At 42.3% G+C, this 20,520-nt stretch overlaps 1 protein-coding gene across 4 annotated transcripts; it reads right to left on the reverse strand.

The window, feature by feature from the left end:
- Positions 1–1,142: 1,142 nt before the first annotated feature.
- On the reverse strand, positions 1,143–20,452 carry LOC121724296 (zinc finger protein 184-like). Of its 4 annotated transcripts, none has more exons than XM_042110750.1 (4): positions 20,052–20,452; positions 4,339–4,552; positions 3,013–3,252; positions 1,143–2,813 (listed from the first exon to the last, which is right to left on the reverse strand). In XM_042110750.1, the coding sequence occupies exons 1-4, from the start codon at positions 20,345–20,347 to the stop codon at positions 1,149–1,151; spliced, it is 2,415 nt and encodes an 804-aa protein (XP_041966684.1). In that variant the 5' UTR covers positions 20,348–20,452; the 3' UTR covers positions 1,143–1,148. The 4 variants fall into 4 exon arrangements, with proteins under 4 accessions (XP_041966684.1, XP_041966698.1, XP_041966691.1 ...); XM_042110764.1 differs by lacking the exon at positions 20,052–20,452 and adding an exon at positions 18,361–18,759; XM_042110757.1 differs by lacking the exon at positions 20,052–20,452 and adding an exon at positions 11,335–11,816.
- Between the last annotated feature and the right edge of the window lie 68 nt (positions 20,453–20,520).

The raw sequence follows: 20,520 nt of genomic DNA on the forward strand, positions 1-20,520 counted from the left end.
GGCCTTGCATACAAACACAACATGGATTGCCAACTTTTACAGAGTTTAAGCTACACAGTAGATCTCTTGGCAAAACTCCAGACAGCGCCACCCTTTCATTTCTCCCTGGAACATCTTGAACAGGTGTACAACTCAGAAGAAATACGCCACCCTTTCATTTCTCCCTGGAACAGCTTGAACAGGTGTACAACTCAGAAGAAATATGCCAGCCTTTCATTTCTCCCTGGAACATCTTGAACAGGTGTACAACTCAGAAGAAATATGCCACCCTTTCATTTCTCCCTGGAACATCTTGAACAGGTGTACAACTCAGAAGAAATATGCCACCCTTTCATTTCTCCCCGGAACATCTTGAACAGGTGTACAACTCAGAAGAAATATGCCAGCCTTTCATTTCTCCCCGGAACATCTTGAACAGGTGTACAACTCAGAAGAAATATGCCAGCCTTTCATTTCTCCCTGGAACATCTTGAACAGGTGTACAACTCAGAAGAAATATGCCACCCTTTCATTTCTCCCCGGAACATCTTGAACAGGTGTACAACTCAGAAGAAATATGCCAGCCTTTCATTTCTCCCTGGAACATCTTGAACAGGTGTACAACTCAGAAGAAATATGCCACCCTTTCATTTCTCCCTGGAACATCTTGAACAGGTGTACAACTCAGAAGAAATATGCCACCCTTTCATTTCTCCCCGGAACATCTTGAACAGGTGTACAACTCAGAAGAAATATGCCAGCCTTTCATTTCTCCCCGGAACATCTTGAACAGGTGTACAACTCAGAAGAAATATGCCAGCCTTTCATTTCTCCCTGGAACATCTTGAACAGGTGTACAACTCAGAAGAAATATGCCACCCTTTCATTTCTCCCTGGAACATCTTGAACAGGTGTACAACTCAGAAGAAATATGCCACCCTTTCATTTCTCCCTGGAACATCTTGAACAGGTGTACAACTCAGAAGAAATATGCCACCCTTTCCTTTCTCCCTGGAACAGCTTGAACAGGTGTACAACTCAGAAGAAATATGCCAGCCTTTCATTTCTCCCTGGAACAGCTTGAACAGGTGTACAACTCAGAAGAAATATGCCAGCCTTTCCTCAAACTTCTCTGTATCGTCCTGAACATCTCGCAAGCATTGAAAATCTCAACTGTTTTTTTTTTTCCTTCTAATTCCATCTTTTCCTCCTTTTCCGCTGTTCCTTTTATCAGCTCCGGGTCCGTGGTGGCGCTGGATGTGGTTCTTGAGGCTGACGTTGTGGTTGAAGCACTGCCCACAGTCCTGGCACTTGAAGGGTCTCTCGCCTGTGTGGAGGCGCATGTGGGACTTGAGATGGCCTGGTTGGTTGAAGGAGCGGTCGCACAGCTTACAGCTGTAGGGCTTTTGCCCTGTGTGGACGGCCATGTGTCTGATGAGTGCAACAGCAAAGCGGAAGCCCTTATTACAGACCTCACAGATGTGCTTCCCATTGGGCCAATGGCTCTTCCTGTGGGCACACCAACTGGGGCGGTCTGAAAAGCGCAGCGAGCAGTCAGGGCAGTGGTACTTCAGCACCTCAGCTTCATGGCTCTTCTCATGCTCCTCTTTGTCTTCAGGTGACTTAAAAGCCTCGAGGCAGTAGCGACAGGTGAGGCTGTACTTCTCACTGTGGATTCGATCGTTGTGTGTTTGGAGTCCAACCTCAGTGGCAAACCTTTTGCCACAGCTGGGACAGACGATGGGTTTAACTTTGTGTTCACAGATGTGACGGGGTCCACCGTCAACTAGGTTCACCATGGTGAGGAATTTACCACAGTCCACACAGAGCGTGCGAAGGGGCCTAATACCGTGGCATTTTAGAGCATGATTTTGGAAGTCACTTAGACTTTTGAAGTGGACAGCCAGGTCCTCAATGTGCACTGCCTGAGAATGGCCTCCATCTGGAAATGTTTCAGTGTTCAGGCTAAAGGACTCCTCGTGGGCATTTTTGTTTGCCACTTGGTGGCCAATATAATCTAATCCTTGGATGTCAATGTATCTAATCCCTGGACTTCTAACTTTACAACAGGAGGTCTCATGGGTGCAGCTACTAATAGTCATCCCTTGACTGCTTCCACTACCACTTTGGTTACCATCAGTTGCTGTCCATTGTCTTGATCCAGAGTCAGGTCCTTGGTTGTCACCATTAGAAATGTTCTGCTCATCACATCTGATGGTTCCCTGGTTACTGCAGGTGTCCTGGTTTTCACATCTTACGGTTTCCTGGTTGCTACTGGTAAAAGAATCCTGGTTGCAACTGTTGTTGGTTTCCTGGTTGTTAGTGGGGGTATCCTCTTTGTTGCCACCACTAGTGTCCATCTTCTTGGTTTTAATGCCACACTGGAGACAGCCATAGAGTCGACTGTGGCGCTGTCTGAAGCAGGTGTGTTTAAACCTGGACCCACAGAGAGAGCACCAAACCAGAGGCAGGATGGGTTCTGCATATGGATCGGAATTTAATTCACGCTTTGACTTCCTACACGGTCTAGGAACAAATTCAGCATCAGAATCCTTATCTTCAGATGCTGAGGACTGCTCCACGTCCTCACAGTTCGGATACCAATCATCATCAACACTGTCCTGCCTTTCCAAGTCTTCTTCTACATCAGCTACTTCATCCTCATGTTCCATTTCTTCTTTTGGTTCCTGAACTTCAGACTTTTCTTCTTCCATTCTGTCAACAATCGTCACTTCCCAAGACACAGAGGAATGGCTGTCGTTTTTGTCATCTTCCTCTTGGTCATGTAACCTGTTGTTCGAGGCACCAGGTGTGTGGATAACTGAATTATTTACCTGTAGAAGACAAGAGCACATGTTCACAGTGAGCCTAAAGCAAACAGCATTACCACAAACCTGTGTGCATTGATATTAGTTTTAGATTAAGGTTTTGTGGATTTACACTTTTAAAGTTACGCTCCAAATTAAAAAAAATCTATAGAAAAATGAATGGCTTTTGGAAATTAATGTGAAGAGGCCCAGAGAACATCAGTACCTTTTCTGTCCTTGTATGGCCCAAATCATCTGAGGTTTCAGCAAGACACCCTTCACCCACAAATGTCTGGTTTGGTGGGTGGTGACCTTTGACTTCTTCCTCTGATTGGCTCATTAGATCTTCCTCTGATTGGTTGATTTGATCTTCCTCTTCCTGGCTTAATAGGTTGTAATCTTTGACTTCTTCGTCAGATTCAGAGTCCGAGTCCCCAAAAGACAACAGCACTGTCTCTTCAACAACCTTGTAAAACACAAAAACAGCTGCTTTCAATCATCTGGACTACATCAACAATGACAACACTGCCTTCATGAGGATTTCACTGGGATTTTCATGCATGATCTTCAAACTTTGTGAATATAAATCAACAGGATTAAAATGGATGTACCCACTGCTTAAAAAAGAAAAGCAACAAAGGAATAACTCAATAATAGCTCAATGGGGCACTTCAAACTACTGAACCCAAATAACGTACTGGAGCAAAAAAACATATCTTGAATGGATCCCAAAGCCAAAACCTGTAAAATATTGAAGCATTTTGGCAACTCCAGAGCTCCCCCTAGAGTCACGGAATATTTTTATTCTACCTTGCCGTTGTAAATACTTCTCAGGGCTTGAGAGAACTTCGAAGATAAAAAAAACTTGCATAGTTTTACTTTAATAAGATATTAATGCCCAAACATGGCCTCCAAGATAAGGTATTTATCAGAGTGTAATAACAAAAACCAAAGGGGCAAAAGAAATATGAAAACATCAAGGAGTCCAAGTAAAGTACAAAGTACAAGGAGTTCCAAAATCACATGGATAACTGTCCTCCATCTTTGACCCTTAGGTGGCGCTAGAGCACTTGACACGCGCATGGAACATGAATAAAAAAAAGAATCGTGGAACTGACTGACCCAAATGTGTGTGTGCCAGATTTAATCATATATAATATGGGCTAGCCTGGTCTGGTGACTCAATTGGGAAACATTTCCAACACTTGCATCGTTTTTTGACATTGCAGGTGTTGCTGCTTCTGTTTATCACAATAAGTTTCGGTTTAGTCTTCCCCTCTTGTCGCTCGAAGAAGATCTAGGTGGGAGGGGCCAGACTATATATGGGCTGCCACAGACTCCCAATAAAATAGGCTATAAAGCACCTGGCCCCTACCTCCTGGTTATAAAGCACCTGGCCCTACCTCCTGGTTATAAAGCACCTGGACCCTACCTCCTGGTTATAAAGCACCTGGCCCCTACCTCCTGGTTATAAAGCACCTGGCTGCTACCTCCTGGTTATAAAGCACCTGGACCCTACCTACCTCCTGGTTATAAAGCACCTGGCCCCTACCTCCTGGTTGCTTGTTGGGTCTCTGATGATCTGTTCAGGTGGATGGCTTCTCCACTTTCTGCTGGCTTGACACTGCTGGCACTTCTGCGTCACGTTGAGGAACCTTCCCTCACGACTCTTACGGATGCTGCATATGCTGCAGCACTCAAAGCACCTCTGGAACAGCTGCAGCAGGCATTCCAACTGCACGACGACCTCGCCTGCACGAACATGGCTGCAAGAGGACAGAAAACAGAGCACAGTCCGTTTGAATAAATTGGCAAAATAATGCAGGAGTTTAAAGGGCCGATTCAGGATTTTGGACATAGAACATCATTTCCAAGTTAGCAAGTGTGATATTTATCAGTGGAGACCGTTTAACACGTTTCATCCAGTCCTTCTAATTGTAGAGTTTGCAGGTGCTAGGCTAGCGCAAGTAATCAGTATGAGGTAGCCTGCCACTAAAAACTGTCTTAACAACTCCAAAGTACACTCCAAATGACACAGATATGCCTAAAACTTTTTACAAAACCCAGTAAGGTTCGGTTCTGAAGTTTGACATTTTTTCCAATAACGACAACAACGACATAACAAAAGTTAAAACATACGCTCATTGATCTTAAATAAACATAAGACACTTTTGAAAGAAGGATGCTTTCAAGTGACAAAAAACGGTTAGCAAAATCTTCCCCAAGTTTCCCCATGTGCTATTTCCACATTAGGTGGCGTTCACATTGACACTGAGGAAAACGCATGCTCATGAACGCAGTAATATTATAGTCCATGTGGACTTGATTAACTGCAAAGCCATTGAAAAATGCTAGCAATTGAAAGAATGTCATCACTGGGAACGTTGTATTCCATTACGTGCGCACATCCAAAACCAGGTGCTGGATAAAAAGGTATTCTTCCACACAAACTTAAGTCACAAAGTTGATTTGACCATCAGTTAACTTCGAAACAGGCTCTTTACTTTGGATAGACAATAGTTATACATCGTAGGAGTGATTCAGTGAATTAATTTGCATAACTTTTAATGTAACCTCTGTCCTCTGAATACGGACGAATCCAAACGTTTCATATAATTATTTACATCCTAAGAATACATGGAATTTTATCAGCGTTACGGACGTGACATGAAATAGACAAACTTTTATGAGAGATTACAGGTTTCCTAGATGTGACATTTTCACATTAGGCCATCCTTAAAAATATTCTTGTTTGCAGTAACAGCCAAAAATATAAAAAAATGAGTTGGTAGGTAGGTCAATATTTGTTTTTTCAAGATTCAAAGTAAAAATTTGAAAAAAGGTATGAATTTCAACAAATGTGCACATTGTGACGTAACTGACTGGGTCCTCAACCCGTGCCTTCAGGCGCATCACTGCAAACCTCAATCTGATGCAGGTTATGTAGACCAGCCTCTCTCAAACTTCTTTGACCTGAGGCCCAGTCATGGCAGACTTTGGGGTCATAGGGCTCATCTACACGTACCCAACCCCACTCCCTCCAAATCAAATTGTCATTATCATTATCACAATCATTATTATGCCTAGATTGTTATACATGCACTTTCACTTAACTCTCATATAGCAGAAAGCTCAAATTTTACACACTGTATTCTCCATTGTGAAGTGCTTGTGGCTAAAATAATTATTAGGATTGCTTAATGTATTTTACATTTGCCTTAGTATTGTCGATGGGTTTAATAACACATCAAGGGTCCTTGGCCAGAACCTAGTGGTATTTGGGGGGCCTTGTCGTGGAAAAGTTTGGGAACCCCTGCTCTAGCCTAGCAATCTAGACAGACCCTAGCGGCAGCGAATGTCATTTGCAGCCTCTCCGTCGGCTTGCAAGCTGGAAAAATGAAACTTCGATCAGGTCAATCACATTGTGTATAGTGTCAGTGGGCGAGCTTAATATTGCGATGGTTCTGCGTGAAATTCTCTGCTACTTGAAAACAAAGAAGATGGATGCTGCTGCTGGTGAACAGCGCGACTCGAGTCAAACTTTTTTTGAAGTTGGCAAATGTTTGATAGCCAACTAGCTCCGCTGTGCATGGGACTCATGAGTTGTAACGCTATCCTACTACGTGCAAAGGGAATTTGAAAGACAACCGCTCATCCCGCCCCTCGGATTGAGCACTGCCAATGGTGATATCCCTGACCCTACATCTTGATGTGGGACTGGCTCGTTAGGCTACCAGTCTTCGACAAACTACATAAAACACATACTTAATTACATTTGTGAATTTTGATACGAAACAATTGAAATAGTAGTCATGAAAAACTAGCAATGAAATGATTGCAATTATTGCAAATTCACATTATGTAACATCCATAACGCACCATTAAAGGTTTTAAAAGTAAGAAAGGGACACAATTTTTTCATCACACTTAACATTTATATACAGGTTAAAGTTGAAAAATTTGAATATTGTGCAAAAGTTCATTTATTTCAGTAATTTAACTTAAAGGTGAAACTAATATATTATATAGACTTACATGCAAAGTGAGATATTTCAAGCCTTTATTTGTTGTAATTTTGTTGATTCTGACCTTATGAAAAACCCAAATTCAATCTCAGAAAATGTCAATATTGTAGGCTCAAAGTGACACACTCTAATCAGCCAATTAGTCCAAAACACCTGCAAAGGGTTCATGAGCCTTTAAATGGTCTCTCAGTCTGGTTCAGTAGGATTCACAATCATGGAGAAGACTGCTGACCTGACAGTTGTGCAGAAAACCATTATTGACACCCTCTACAAGATGGGAACGCCTCAAAAGGTCATTGGGAACGCCTCAAAAAGGTCATTGCAAAAGAAGTTGGATGTTCTCAAAGTGCTGTATCAAAGCATTAATAGAAAGCTAAATGGAAGGGAAAAGTATGGAAGGGAAAAGTGTGGAAGAAAAGGGGTTCACATGCAGCAGGGATGACCGCAGCCTGGATAGGATTGTCAGGAAAAGGCCATTCAAAAGTGAGGGGGAGCTTCACAAGGAGTGGATGGAGGCTTTACACATCAAGCCACCACACACAGACAGAACCTGGACATGGGCTTCAAATGTTGTATCCCTCGTCAAGCCACTCCTGAACAACAAAGAACGTCAGAAGCGTCTTACCTGGGATGAAAGAAAAAAAGAACTGGTCTGGGGCCGTATTCACAAAGAATTTTAAGGCTAAAAGGAGCTCCTAAGTGGCGAATTTAAGAGCAACTCCTAAAAATAATGGGCGTGTCACTTCTAACTTTAGGACTATTTTTTTTTTCACTAAAAGTAATTCACGAAGCATTTTAGACCTAAAAGTAGCACCTAAGTCTGTGACAGCTTAAAAGAAGTCGAGAGAATTCCTAACTCATTAAGACCTATTCACAAACAGCTTTTTGTGGCATTTCAGGTTGCGATGTCTTGAAATGCGTAGCCTATGCGGCAACAAGAGCTTCCAATCGCTGAGGGAACAATTTTGCATTCATAAAAAGGGATGCAATAACGCCACCAACAACAACCAAAACTACTCATTGTTAACATGTAAATTAAATGTAACGTTTCATTGTGAATTAAATTAAAATGTTCTCCTCTTTGCAAACGTAGGCATATGGTGACAGATTAATTGAATAATGTTGCAAAGATAGGCCTACACGCGCACGCATTCTCAGACCTGTCACCTGTCACTCATCATCGTAAGGGAGGTGTTTGGAATCATTCCCGCGTTACAATCAGCCAATCAAGGTGATTGGCTGATTGTATATATAGGTATATATATAGATAGATAGATATAGAGATAGATAGATAGAGATAGATAGAGATAGATAGTATAGTAGCCTATTGGCTAAGCATTCTGAATGTACATGAATTGACATTCTACAAGACACACGTCTGTGTGGTTACACTCAGCGGTTTAGGCCTAGTCCACACGTACCAAACCGATCTTTTTTTCCTCCGTCTTCCCTGGAACCGTATCAAGAATATTTGCGTCCAAACGGATCCATCTCAACACGACTCAACGCGTTACTTCATACCCCAGGCCTATAGGTGGCACTGTGTCTTTACAGAAATTCACCAAAACTTGCAAAACTTGCGCTTTAAAAACAGACAGAATAGGCTACGGCGAAATGGCTAGTGCAAGGAAACCAGAATTATTTGTGTGGACTGATGGTGAACGGTCAACTGTAGCCAACTGTAAAACTAATAAACTTTATTTTACGGTTTGTGAAGGGTGCAATCCCATCCTTTATTTGGCTAACGCAGGTAGGCCTACTAATCACCTTTACTTTCTTTGGTTGTAGGATAGTCCGTGATTCACATTAGTTTTGGCTATCACCGCAATTAGGCTACTAAACGCAAGGCTATTCTGTCACCACATTTATAATATTGCTATAAAACCTTCGTTAGTAACAGTCAATACTTTTGCCTGCATCAAATCGTGCATTCGCATTCAGTGTGCTACCATCGGCTTAACGTGAGTTCTAAGCGTCTTTGTATGCTTATATCTGATTTCACTCGACTGTGAATGCATGTATATATGTTGTAAGACATGTAAAATAAATGAATGCCACTGGCACTACGCACAAATTAATGTAGCCTAAACTTACACCGCACTTTCCTAATAACTTAAGTTCTCTCGAGTCACTGACGGTAGCTAGAATGCATAAAAAAACACCAGGAAAAACAGTGTTCAGTCCACCAAGTCATAAGCTATCGGCGCTGCGCAGCATCAGTTGTGATATTTATCTTAACGGAGTGTAATCGTAGGAAATGTCATGTATGAAAACTAGTATTGTTAGGCAATACTATAAGTGCAAGTCCAGGGCAGCTGAGGTGTGGCGATGACATCATCGATACGCAAGCAGGATGTGCGGTTTTGCTGTCTAAACGAACTCAAACGGGCTACGGTTTCTGATTTCTCCACTCTGGGACCAGCTTTCAGAAAAGTGCGGTTTCGGGCAGTGCGTTTACAGGATTCGTTTGGACGCTCGGCCAAGACGAAGCAAAACCTCTGCGTTTAACCTAAAAAGCGTCTCCGTGTGGACAGGCCCTTAATCTAGGTGCTAAGCAGGAATGTGAGAAGCCAAAAACCACATAACAGGGGAATTACTTTGCTGATTATTCAGAACATTTGAGTTAGACTTGATTATGACCCGCAGGACCCATGGGTTGACCCACGGATTCGGGTGAGACTTCCAGGTAAAATCACGGGTTGCGGGCAGTTCTGGTCAAATTTGATAGATAGGCTAGTCAAGTCTTATATAGTGCAAGTCTTATATAGTGCATTTCATACACAGAGGTCATTCAATGTGCTTTACATAAACAAAAGCAAACAGGAATAGCTGATAAAAGCATAAAAGGGCAATAGTCAAAGAATAGTTTAAAAAGTAAAGAATCATAATTACCCAGTGTACAGCAGCATTCTATGAAGATTCTTGAAGTAGTTCCAAACTGTGCGCGCACACATATTTATTTCCTTTCAGTGCCAAAATGGCTGACCACAGGGCTCGATAGTCCCTCTCATGGAGTATTAGCACCCAAATAGTTAACACTCAGTTTCAGAGAAACCCGGCTAGTAATGTTCTGGGTTAACATACAGTAAAATGTGCATGTGTGCGGTAGGCTAAAGTGAAATTGCGCCCTTCTGTTCCTCTCGCCTTCTCGGTCTGAAATGCACATGCACACTAGAGTTGATAGGATGAAAATAGTTGTTTGAACTAATTATCCAGCTCCCGGTCTTCTTATTCATTTTTCTGAGGCAAAGTCCTTTTAGGCAAGTCCCTCTACTCAGCGGCCATATTACAACGCTTTTTGGGCACTTATCGGGCATCTATTTTGGCAGAAATGCGCATGCGCAAGGCTTCACGACACAAACCTTGGTCCAGCGGCGAGATCACAACACATGATTGGCACGATGTCTTCACAGCACACCACATTATTGGCTCAATGTATTCACAACACAGCACATAATTGGCCCAATGTATGTCGACGTTCTGCCAGAGAAGGGGTAGGATATGTGTAGACAACTGCCATATTGGGATTACAAACTAACCCCATGCATTTCTATGGAGGATTTTTTGAGTGCTGTGTCTCCTCATTACAAAGTCTTTGGCTGAGGTAAGAAATGTTAAGGCATGTGTTTGAGTGTGCGCGCGCCTGTGTGTGTGTGTGAGGGAGGGAGAGAGGATGGTGGGTACTTTGTTTTGAAGTCCAGACTTTTCCCGTTTCCAGTTTAACATAGCCATACCGTTTCAGACAAGGCTACATTGACTGCACTGGATTTATTTATTTGTAGCCTACATGTACATCTCGTTAAGTAAAGTAGGCTAACAATAATGTTGGCTACATGATATCGATGCAACCACGTATCGTTAAAATTAGGAATTTGCGGGTCGGGTCTGGGTTGATGTTAAACGTGTATATTTTCGGGTTGGGCGGGGCGAAGTGGATCTCCAAAATGGGTCGGGTGGGCGCGGGATATAAAAAAAAAACCTGACCCGCGCATCACTATGAGGTAGTCATCATGCACTGAACCCTACATGATTTTAGAATCTAACCACACAGAAGTTGCACAAGAACATGAGGGTGGGAATTCGTCCTCAGAAAACATAGCGACAAGAATCCTGTTTGGCTCTGTAGCTAACAATCATCTGAAACGACACAATCAAGTACATACATAGACCAAACTCAGAAGCTAAGATAACACAATGATAATATGACTAATCTTATTCCTTTCATACTTTCTACATGTTTAGTAGACTAAACATTTTAGATCAAACATTTGCGATTTGCATGTCACCGATTGCAATGCTCAAATCAGAACGAGAATGCTAGCTAGCGATAGCATGCTAACCATGGAAAACTAGCATGTTAGTGTTTACTATCTACCAGATTGATAATTCGCTCCTCTACTAGCTTTACTTGATTAATGAAGATAGATGGAGGACCAGATAGCTTCGGTATCATAACATAGCTAGGCAGCCAACAAATTCGAAAAACTAGAGATAAGTATGCTGCATGCAAGCAATAAACTTACTAGTCCAACAGCATGACGGCCAAGTCAGTATCGGTCGGGCACCCCTCCTCCTCCTTTAGCTCACGCCAGCGAGCGAACGCTGTACCAATATTGATCCTCGTCCGGGCTCTGATTTTGTCACTCTCCCTTTTTCTCTTCTTACTCTCCTCCGACAAAACCTTTGCCTTCTTTGGTTTCGTTGCTGCTTCGGCCATGACAACAACATACACACGCGTGACAGCCGGTGTTATATGGTAACTGGCTAACTGGCTGGACTGTTTACTTTGCCTCTGGAGTTAACGTAACCGCCCCCTTCTTTTGCAGATGTGTTCAGCTGATGTTTTAGCCTCTGATACCTGGGGCCTGTTGCACAAAAGCAGAATTAAGACATCCGGGATAAGTTAACTTACTGAGCTGTGCTCAATAATTCCAAAACAAGAGCGTACAGGCTTAATTGGTTGCACAACGAGCAAGCCAGGGTGAGCAGACACGGATTCATCAAGCCAGGTGAAACCTATCCTGGATAAGTGCGCGCTCACGGCTCCCTCAAATAGACCCCGCCACCGATCACATCACCATGGCAACTAGAATGGCTTCATTGCTTCTTCTACCGTGTGAAGTAGGTAGCGATATGTCATTATTCTGACATATATCTCACAATAATGAGATACTATCTTGTTATTGTGAGATAGTTATCTCAGAATAACCTTTTCACAACAGCAACACCTCTGTTTAGGAGAATATTGCAACTAGTGCCGCGACCACCACGCGCACGCGCAAAATGGTTAGGCCAGAGCCCGTTTACTGAGAGCCGGATCACTCCCTATTAACTCCATTGTACCTGCAATCTGTTGCAGTTCCGCTAGGGGCGATCACGAATAAGTGCAAAAACAATGGGGGTCTATGGAGCTAGACGGCTAAATTTGTCTCTTTCACCTGGTTGTCGTTGAAAAATCGAAGATTTGATTGTGGTTTCTGCAAGCTCACTATGGATTATAGGTCAAAAGTTGCATGAACGAGTACTTACGTCCTTTCGATTTATTTCAGGTTGGGTCGTTGTTGCCCACAACACACTAGCTTTCTGCTAATGAACAGGGATGGATTACTGCACGGGCCTACCGGGCCCAGGCCCAGGGGCCCAAGGGGTCAAGGCTCTGGCATGGTCCTGCGTCACATTTGCGCGTGTCCAAGACGTGCGTCATTTTTGCCGTGGACGTGAAGCATACTCCAATTTCTGCTGTCCTGAATGCGCGTTAAATTGTTAAGGTTAGCGCATGCGCACTACGAATGAACTGTGATACTCTGCCCCGCCAATGGGGGGCGGTACGTTGAGCCTGAAAGTAGGACACTCCCACCAAAGAAGAAGTTAAAAGCAGGAAGACAGTTCACATTTTAGCAGGTGTGCAGTGGTACTGTCAACATGTCGACCTATGAAGAAGAAGAAGAGGAGCTGTGTTGCATGTTGCTGTTGTTGGAAGAAGAGCAACGCATGAAGAGAAGAAGGTGGGATGTGCGACCACTGAACGAAGGAAGAGCCAGGGAAGGAATGTTCAACACTTATGTGCAAAAGATGCGGCTGTTAGATGAGGAGAAGCACCACGAATACTTTCGCATGTCTGCTGAAAAGTTTGATGAGCTGGTTCGTCAGGGGTCCCTGAAGCCCAAGCCTTTGCATGGAATCATTGCCTCAGTATCAACAAATCAGGATGTAGGCTATGAATCTGATTGAATTTAGCATTGGCCATCCCTAAAATGCACCAGAATACAGGAAATCACATCAAACAAATATTTTTTTTTTCTGGGGGAGGACCCCCCCCCTCCCACATATATAACAATTAGTGGGGGGCCCTTAATACATTTGGGCCCAGGGGCCCGAAAGTTCATAATCCGCCCATGCTAATGAATGACGTCATTGACGCATTTGAAAGGCTTTTTAGAACAAATAAGTGACTCAAAAAATATAATACTCAGCGGTGTGTAACATTCAAATTTCTGGGCAAAAAATTATATCCCGAGAAAAGTGGATTTGAGGGGTACAGCTCCATAGACCTCCATTAATTCTGCACTTATTTGTGAGCGCCCTCATGTGGAACCAGAACAGGAACTGCAACCAGTTCAGAAACCGGAAGTTTCCCGAGAGGGGCGGTTCTCCCCTTATTAGACATTCTCTGGTTAGGCACTCCCGTGACGTCACATTGTCGCATGACAGGTCGGGAATGGCGATATGTAAAAGTTAATTAATGATCACAAACGTTTAAATAATGACAGTGGGTCTAGTTATATGTGATAACAATGTGTAGTGGGCAGTGGAATAACTATTGGTTTCCGTTTGTGGTGACTGCTGACTGAGATAAGGGATGAGATTAAATACATCCTGGAACTTAGCCTGGTCTGGAGCAGGCTAGCTCCACAGAATAAATTGCCATGGTGATTTATACCAGAGAATGTCTAATAAGGGGAGAATTGCCACTCTCGGAAAACTTCGGGTTTCTGAACTGGTTGCAGTTCCTTCTGTGGTTCCACATGAGGGCGCTCGTCCACGAGTGCAGAATGCATGGAGGTCTATGGAGCTGTACCCCTCAAAATCCACTTTTCTCGGGATATCATTTTTTTCCAAGTAATTTGAATATTGTTTTCGAAAGGGGAGGCAAAGAAAATACACTAGGTTGAGTATTATATATTTTAAAGTCACTTAGTTGTTCTAAAAAGCCTTTCAAACGTGTCAATGACGTCATTCATTAGCACAATGCTAGCGTGTTATGGGCAACAACGACCCAACCAGTAAGAAATCAAAAGGACATAAGTACTCGTTCATTCAACTTTTGACCTATAACCCATGTTGAAGTTATACAAACTATAATCAAATCTGAGATTTGTCAACGACAATCAGGGGAGAGACAAATTTAGCCGTCTAGCTCCATTGACTCCCATTCATTTTGCACTCATGGCGATCGCCCCCAGTGGAACTCTGGTGGAACTGCAACCAAAATTCGGTACAATGGGACTTAATACGGAGTGGCCAGGCTCTCCGTAGACGGGCTCTAATTTATACCATAACATATCCTGCTGCCCCCTATCCCGCTTTTGTGCAACTGGATCACGGATAAATTGAGCCAGGATAACCAAGATATCCCGGCTTAATCCCTTATCCTAGTTTTGCGCAATAGGCCCCTGGTCGCAGATTCGTCTGTTTAACTCAAGTTTAAATAGAAATGTTTGTGACGCTCCACTTTGTTGTTTAATAAACATGTGTCGGCGTTGGAAGTGTCAGGTTGTCTCTGCATAGTCTGTCTGCCTCTCCACCTTCTCCATCCGATATGTTTTTTTCAGGGCCGATACCGATATCAATTATTACCAAACCTACACAAGCCTACACAATGGGCTATGTGCTTGTTAAGGGACTTGTCACAAAGAGGATGCTTTGCCATCGTGTGTGTGAGTGCACGAGAGAGGGAGAGGGAGAGGAAGAGGTGCATGCGTGATGGCAAGAGTTTAGGGTGACCAGACGTCCCGAAAAATTCGTGACAGTCCCAATATCCAAGCAGTTGTCCCGAATCCCGAATCCTGCCCTAATTGTCCCGAAAATTATACTCAATCAGAATACTGAGTAGTTATTTTCTGATAAACATTAAAAACTGTCCGTAGAGAGGTTGAGTCGACTGCATGCAGCCCCCAACGGCAGCTAAGTGTCTGGATGCAGCCCGGCTACTTTGTTTCTTTTTCTTGTTTCTTTTCTTTTTTTAATAATTAGGCGCGAATATGCACTGATTTCGTGAAGCCGAGGACATTGAATGTGCAGGCAGCGCAGCAGGCAGAGCCAGCCTGTGTGCAAAAAAAATACGTCGGAAGTTCGGCCTAATGTCCATGTCGTTTTAACATAATCTACTTAATCTAACAATTATTTTGTATTCTTACTTAATGACCCATAATTTTGGCAAGGCTTGTTATCAGCATTAGGCTATTATCCTTATTCTGAAATGTCTGATTTGCACTGTTACGCAGTCATTGTTTTTTTTTTTCCCACAATGACATTTTGAGTTCATGATTTCTCTGTTGTATTTTGAGGCAGACTTGATGTTTGAATAAAAATTTGTTTTGGTACAGGTTTGAAAATTCGCTGTAAGCCTACCCTGAAGCCCAGTCTACAGTCTGCGTAAGTGAGAATCCTAAACTTTCTCTGTGTTCAGTCTTCGATCTTGATTGGCTGCATTTGTGCCAACTAACAAATCAGACGGTGTAGTGGGCGGGACAATGCTCTCGACCACAGAGTAGCAAATGCAGGGAGTGAGAGACACTTTACAGACAAAGTAGCGCGTTTCATTCTTTATCCATTTTAATATCGGCTTATCGGTGGAAAAAATGCCCGATACCGATTATTATAAAAATGCTAAATATTGGCCCTTAATAATCGGCCCGGCCGATAATTGGTCGACCCCTAGTACTGACTGTCCACTAGCCTACTGTTTTACTGCTACACTGTTTACATGCTATATTAGCACATATGCATAACCCCTCCCTCCCTCCCACAGCCTGGATGGTGGCTTATACTTGATACTTAATGCTTAATACTTTATACTTAATACTTGACCAATGGCTGTAACTATTACATCAACCTATTCTTGCACTGATATAGTTTTTTTTGTATTACCTTGTCTACATAATACATTATTCTCTTATCCATATTTCTCTCGGGCTGTAGACGGTATAATGTTTCATGTAGGGTTCATGTCAGTTAATATAAATGAACATTTAAAAACATGTTCAATTATATATATTTTTTTCATATATAAGTCGCACCTGACTAAGTCGCAGGATCTGCCAAACTATGAAAAAAATTGTGACTTATAGTCCGGAAAATAAGGTATGCAAAATGTCTTGTTTTTGTCCATGAGAGAGTATGGAGATGGTGATCACAGATCAGCCAACGATTACAACGTTACAGTGCAGTTATTTTACAACAGAACAAAGCAGTTTGGCACAGGAACTGCTACAAATCCACCTGTAACAGTGAGCATCTGCAGCATGCTAAGATTCCCTACTAGAAATCATGTGAAGCAGGCATGACTCAGTGTCTTCAGAAAAGACATAGACAATCTTCTGAACCTGCAGAAACACCTGCAACTACATCAATTCCATCTAGAGGGACTTTGTACACTTGTTCAGCAGCAACTGCTGCCAGCATAGATAAGTGCTTCTTCTGTCAGAAGCAGACAAAAGAACGTCTTCATTAGGTGTCCTCTTTCAATGCAGGCAACCAACCAAGAGATATAAGTACTATTTTGAAGTCAATGACTTTTAACATGTTAACATATGTTCATATTTTTTTGTGTGTGTGAGCAGCTGTATTTTGTATAAGCTGAAAGCTCTTTAGACGGGTATTATTACAGCCAGCGTATAGAGCATTGCAATAGTCTATCCTTCAGGTGACAAAAGCATGGATTAATTTGTATCTATATCTCTCTCTTATACATGTGTCAAGTTTGGCTAACAGGGTTAATTCATCAGGTTTTATGGAGAGGTATAGTTGTGCATCATCTGCATTAGAATAATAAAAACAACAGGGACCCCAGTACTGAGCCTTGAGGCACTCCATATTTTACCATAGTCTGGGTAGATGGTTTATTATGGACCTGTACAAATTGTTGACGGTTAGGAAGGTATCTAAACCAAGCGAGTGCTGAGGCTTTGATGCCTATCAAATGTTCATGCCTAAGTAGTAGGTCATGGTCTATGGTGTCAAAGGCAGCGCTGAGGTCCAGGAGGATCAGTATTGATACAAGGCTAGGATTTTTTGATTGAGGGCTTAATAACAGATGTCTTAAACGACTGCGGTACATACCTTGATAGCATTAAATTATTTATAATCTAGAGCAAAACATTAGGCTATCCAGGAAGGGGAGAGCAGTCTTAAGAAGGTGAGTAGGAATAGGGTCTAGTAGACTAGTTGTAGATTTTGATGAGGAAATTGTGGAGGTGAGATCTAATATGTTGTGTATATGTAAATGAATTAAATGTTGTTCGAGGTCTCATCTGTGATTGTTATGTTTTTGTTATCTTTCAGCAATGGAGTATGTGTATTTGGTGAAACTGATTGGTTATTGATCTTATCTCTAATTGTTTGACACAATCATAATACTGACATACAATCATACTGTTGAAAATAACGGTTTTGTGAACTTTAAATTGTTAAACTGTTGGTGTTAATTACAGTGAAATATACAATTTCAGAAAAATAGGGTTGAAACAGGTAAAAAAAAAAATGGAAACATCATTTTTCTCCATGTTCAATGACCTCTAAAGACAGTCCAACCACTCTCCAAAATTTAACATTTCAAACCCACAGAAACCACATAGGCCCCCTGACTATCCCTTTCCGCCAGCGATTTTAAACTGCATGACGTTTAAAAAAAAAAAAAAAAAACATGGCTGACTTGGATGTGGGCGGGGCTTGATGTCACGGATGTAGCGGAGTGGATGGGATTTTTTTTTTTTAGAAAAAATATATATCGGTGCACATTGGGAACTTAATTTAATGCCTTCCATGCTTCCATTTGCTAACTAATTAATTACTAATTTTTTTTTTAAAGTTTTCCCAACACTACTGTATACACACTAAAAAATATTTTTGGTGGATAACTTCGCTGATTTGGCTTCACAATATTTTTTTAAGAATAGGTCTATGGGACTTATCGAAGAGCAGCTCCAATGTTATGAAAACCAACGCCCCAAGTTGTTGCTTTCACTTTCCCTCCCTATACTACATTTTTGAATGGAAGTCAATTGGAGCCGAAAATCGGTAAATAGCGGTGACTAAAGATTATTTCTCTGATAGCGAGACGGCGGTCTCCTTTGGGATGTCTTCTTTCTGTTTTTAGTATGCTGCCATTCCACAGTCTTTTTAAAGAAGCACTATGCAGGTCTAGTAGCAAGTGACTAAACCCCACTAGCGAGCTAGCCATCAAGAAACCAAGCTTAAAACGGTCGCGCAAACATTGTTCAAGAGACTATCAAACCACATTAAAGTTCACCCAAGGGTAAGCTACTTACAATTTCAATAGCAACAAAGCCAAGTCAGCGTCCGTTTTGCAGTCTTCAGAGTCTCTCACTTGGCGCCATTCCTCAAAAGCTTGCCCTATGTTCACTCGTGTCTGGTCTCTTTTTTTGTCAAGCTCCCTTTTCTTCATCTTCTGTTCTTCCGACAGTCGCCTCTTGGGTCTCTTTGTTGACTGATCCATCATGAATGCAACAATTGCCTTGCAACTGGCTGTTTATCTAGCTGGTCCCATGTTTGTGTGTCTGCCGTAAAGCATTTTCGAAACTACAATCTGACTACATTTTCGAGGCGCGATTGGATACTTCCACTGAGTCACATCCGGATGTACCCGGACCGGGTACAGAAAGTTAGTCGCACTCACCAAACGACCCAGAAAGTAGAACCATCAGAACGACTCTCAACCTGCATAATTAAAGTCATTTTTGCTAAAATTGTTGCATAGTGCTTCTTTAAAATGGAAATCTTTTTGACACTTTCCCTGGCATTCTTGTATAACTTAGCCGATTGTATCTGCTGGAGATCTGGCAGCCTCCGTGTAAAGGGCATTTGCTTATAAAGAACTAATCTGTCTGCAACCTTTTCTATCAACAACGTGATCTGTCCGTACATTTTCATATATTTACCTTTGATATGACAATCAGCATTATGTTCCAGACATGCAGAATCGAAGATGATCAGATCCTCTCTGAAAACACTGACATTTTAGCCTATGCCTAGATTGTTTTTCTTTGATACAGTAGGCTGACTGTGTATGAATGAATGTTGTCTCGTGGTTGACTGTGCGTACCATCATGCTACTCAACGAGAGACAATTTCCCTTGTGTATAGTATATATACTCTTTTGATCCCGTGAGGGAAATTTGGTCTCTGCATTTATCCCAATCCGTGAATTACTGAAACACACTCTGCACACAGTGAACACACAGTGAGGTGAAGCACACACTAATCCCGGCGCAGCGTGTGTGTGTAAAGTGTATTCACACCAAATTGGCCCACCATACCTTCCCAACTATGCACAGTATCCCATTAGCTGCATGCCATCAGGCTATTTACAATTTTCTATTACGTAACTTAGTGAACACGTTATCAAAATTAATTCGCGCACACATTTTGTTTGAGCAGGAGAATACGCACGCAGGCACGCAACTAGGCTACTTGTTGTTTTCTTTTACTCGGCTATCTGGTTATCAGCACACAATGTTGAGCTAATTCACTAACTCAACTCATCATGGATATCACAAGTTTAAACAACGAAAACAGAAAGTATGGAGGCAGCAAAGCTAGAGGAGTTATTCCAGATGGGCAAGAACAAGGTACAATTGGTGTGCTTGTCAGAACCAGTCTATTGTCAGAACGTTAGACTGCATTACAGCTGTTTAAAGCCAGACGTCATACGCTAGAACAAAACAAGGTAACTTTCGCCTGTATAGGGCTGTATGAAGTTGTCAAAATGAATAGGTCATTGTAGACTTTCGTGTATTATTGCATGTGGATGTTGTTATTGCTGACCAATCAATGCACTGGGCTAAAACCGGGAAACAGCATTGTCCACGCGTGATTTTTTTTTTTTGGGGGGGGGGGGGGCGTAGCCTACCATAGCATTAATTCATGCAGAAGCCCCTGACCCCTATCTTTGTGGGCGTTTGCCTACCCAAATCAAAGATAAGTGATACATTGTAATTACCTGTCAAGAAGAAATGTGGCTACATCTGCATCGGTCTTCAGACTTTTAAATTCCCGCAGCCCCCGCCATCTCTCAAATGCCACTCCAATATTCACCCGAGTTTTATTACGAGCTCGATCGAATTCTTTCTTTCTATCCGCAGTCTTCTGCTTCTTACTCGACTTGGCGGTGTAAGCAGTCGTTGCCAAACGAGGAATCGGGAGTTTTCCTTTCGGTCGTTGTTCTTCCGCCATTGCATTTGAGCTGCTCCAATGTCTCACCGGTGTATCTAGCCATTGGCATACATTCTCTGCCATTGGTCAAGTGCGCGTGAGGAGGGGGAAGCCTATAGACATAATAGAGATTATTATCTGTTATTATGTCCAGAGCCCTTATTAGACATCTGTTAAGCCTCGGTATCTTCTGTTTTTTGGCAGATTACTACTTTTGTAGTATACCGCCACCAACTGTACAGGAGTGTATATTCTTT

Source organism: Alosa sapidissima, chromosome 1, assembly GCF_018492685.1.
Source record: "Alosa sapidissima isolate fAloSap1 chromosome 1, fAloSap1.pri, whole genome shotgun sequence".
NCBI lineage: Eukaryota > Metazoa > Chordata > Actinopteri > Clupeiformes > Clupeidae > Alosa > Alosa sapidissima.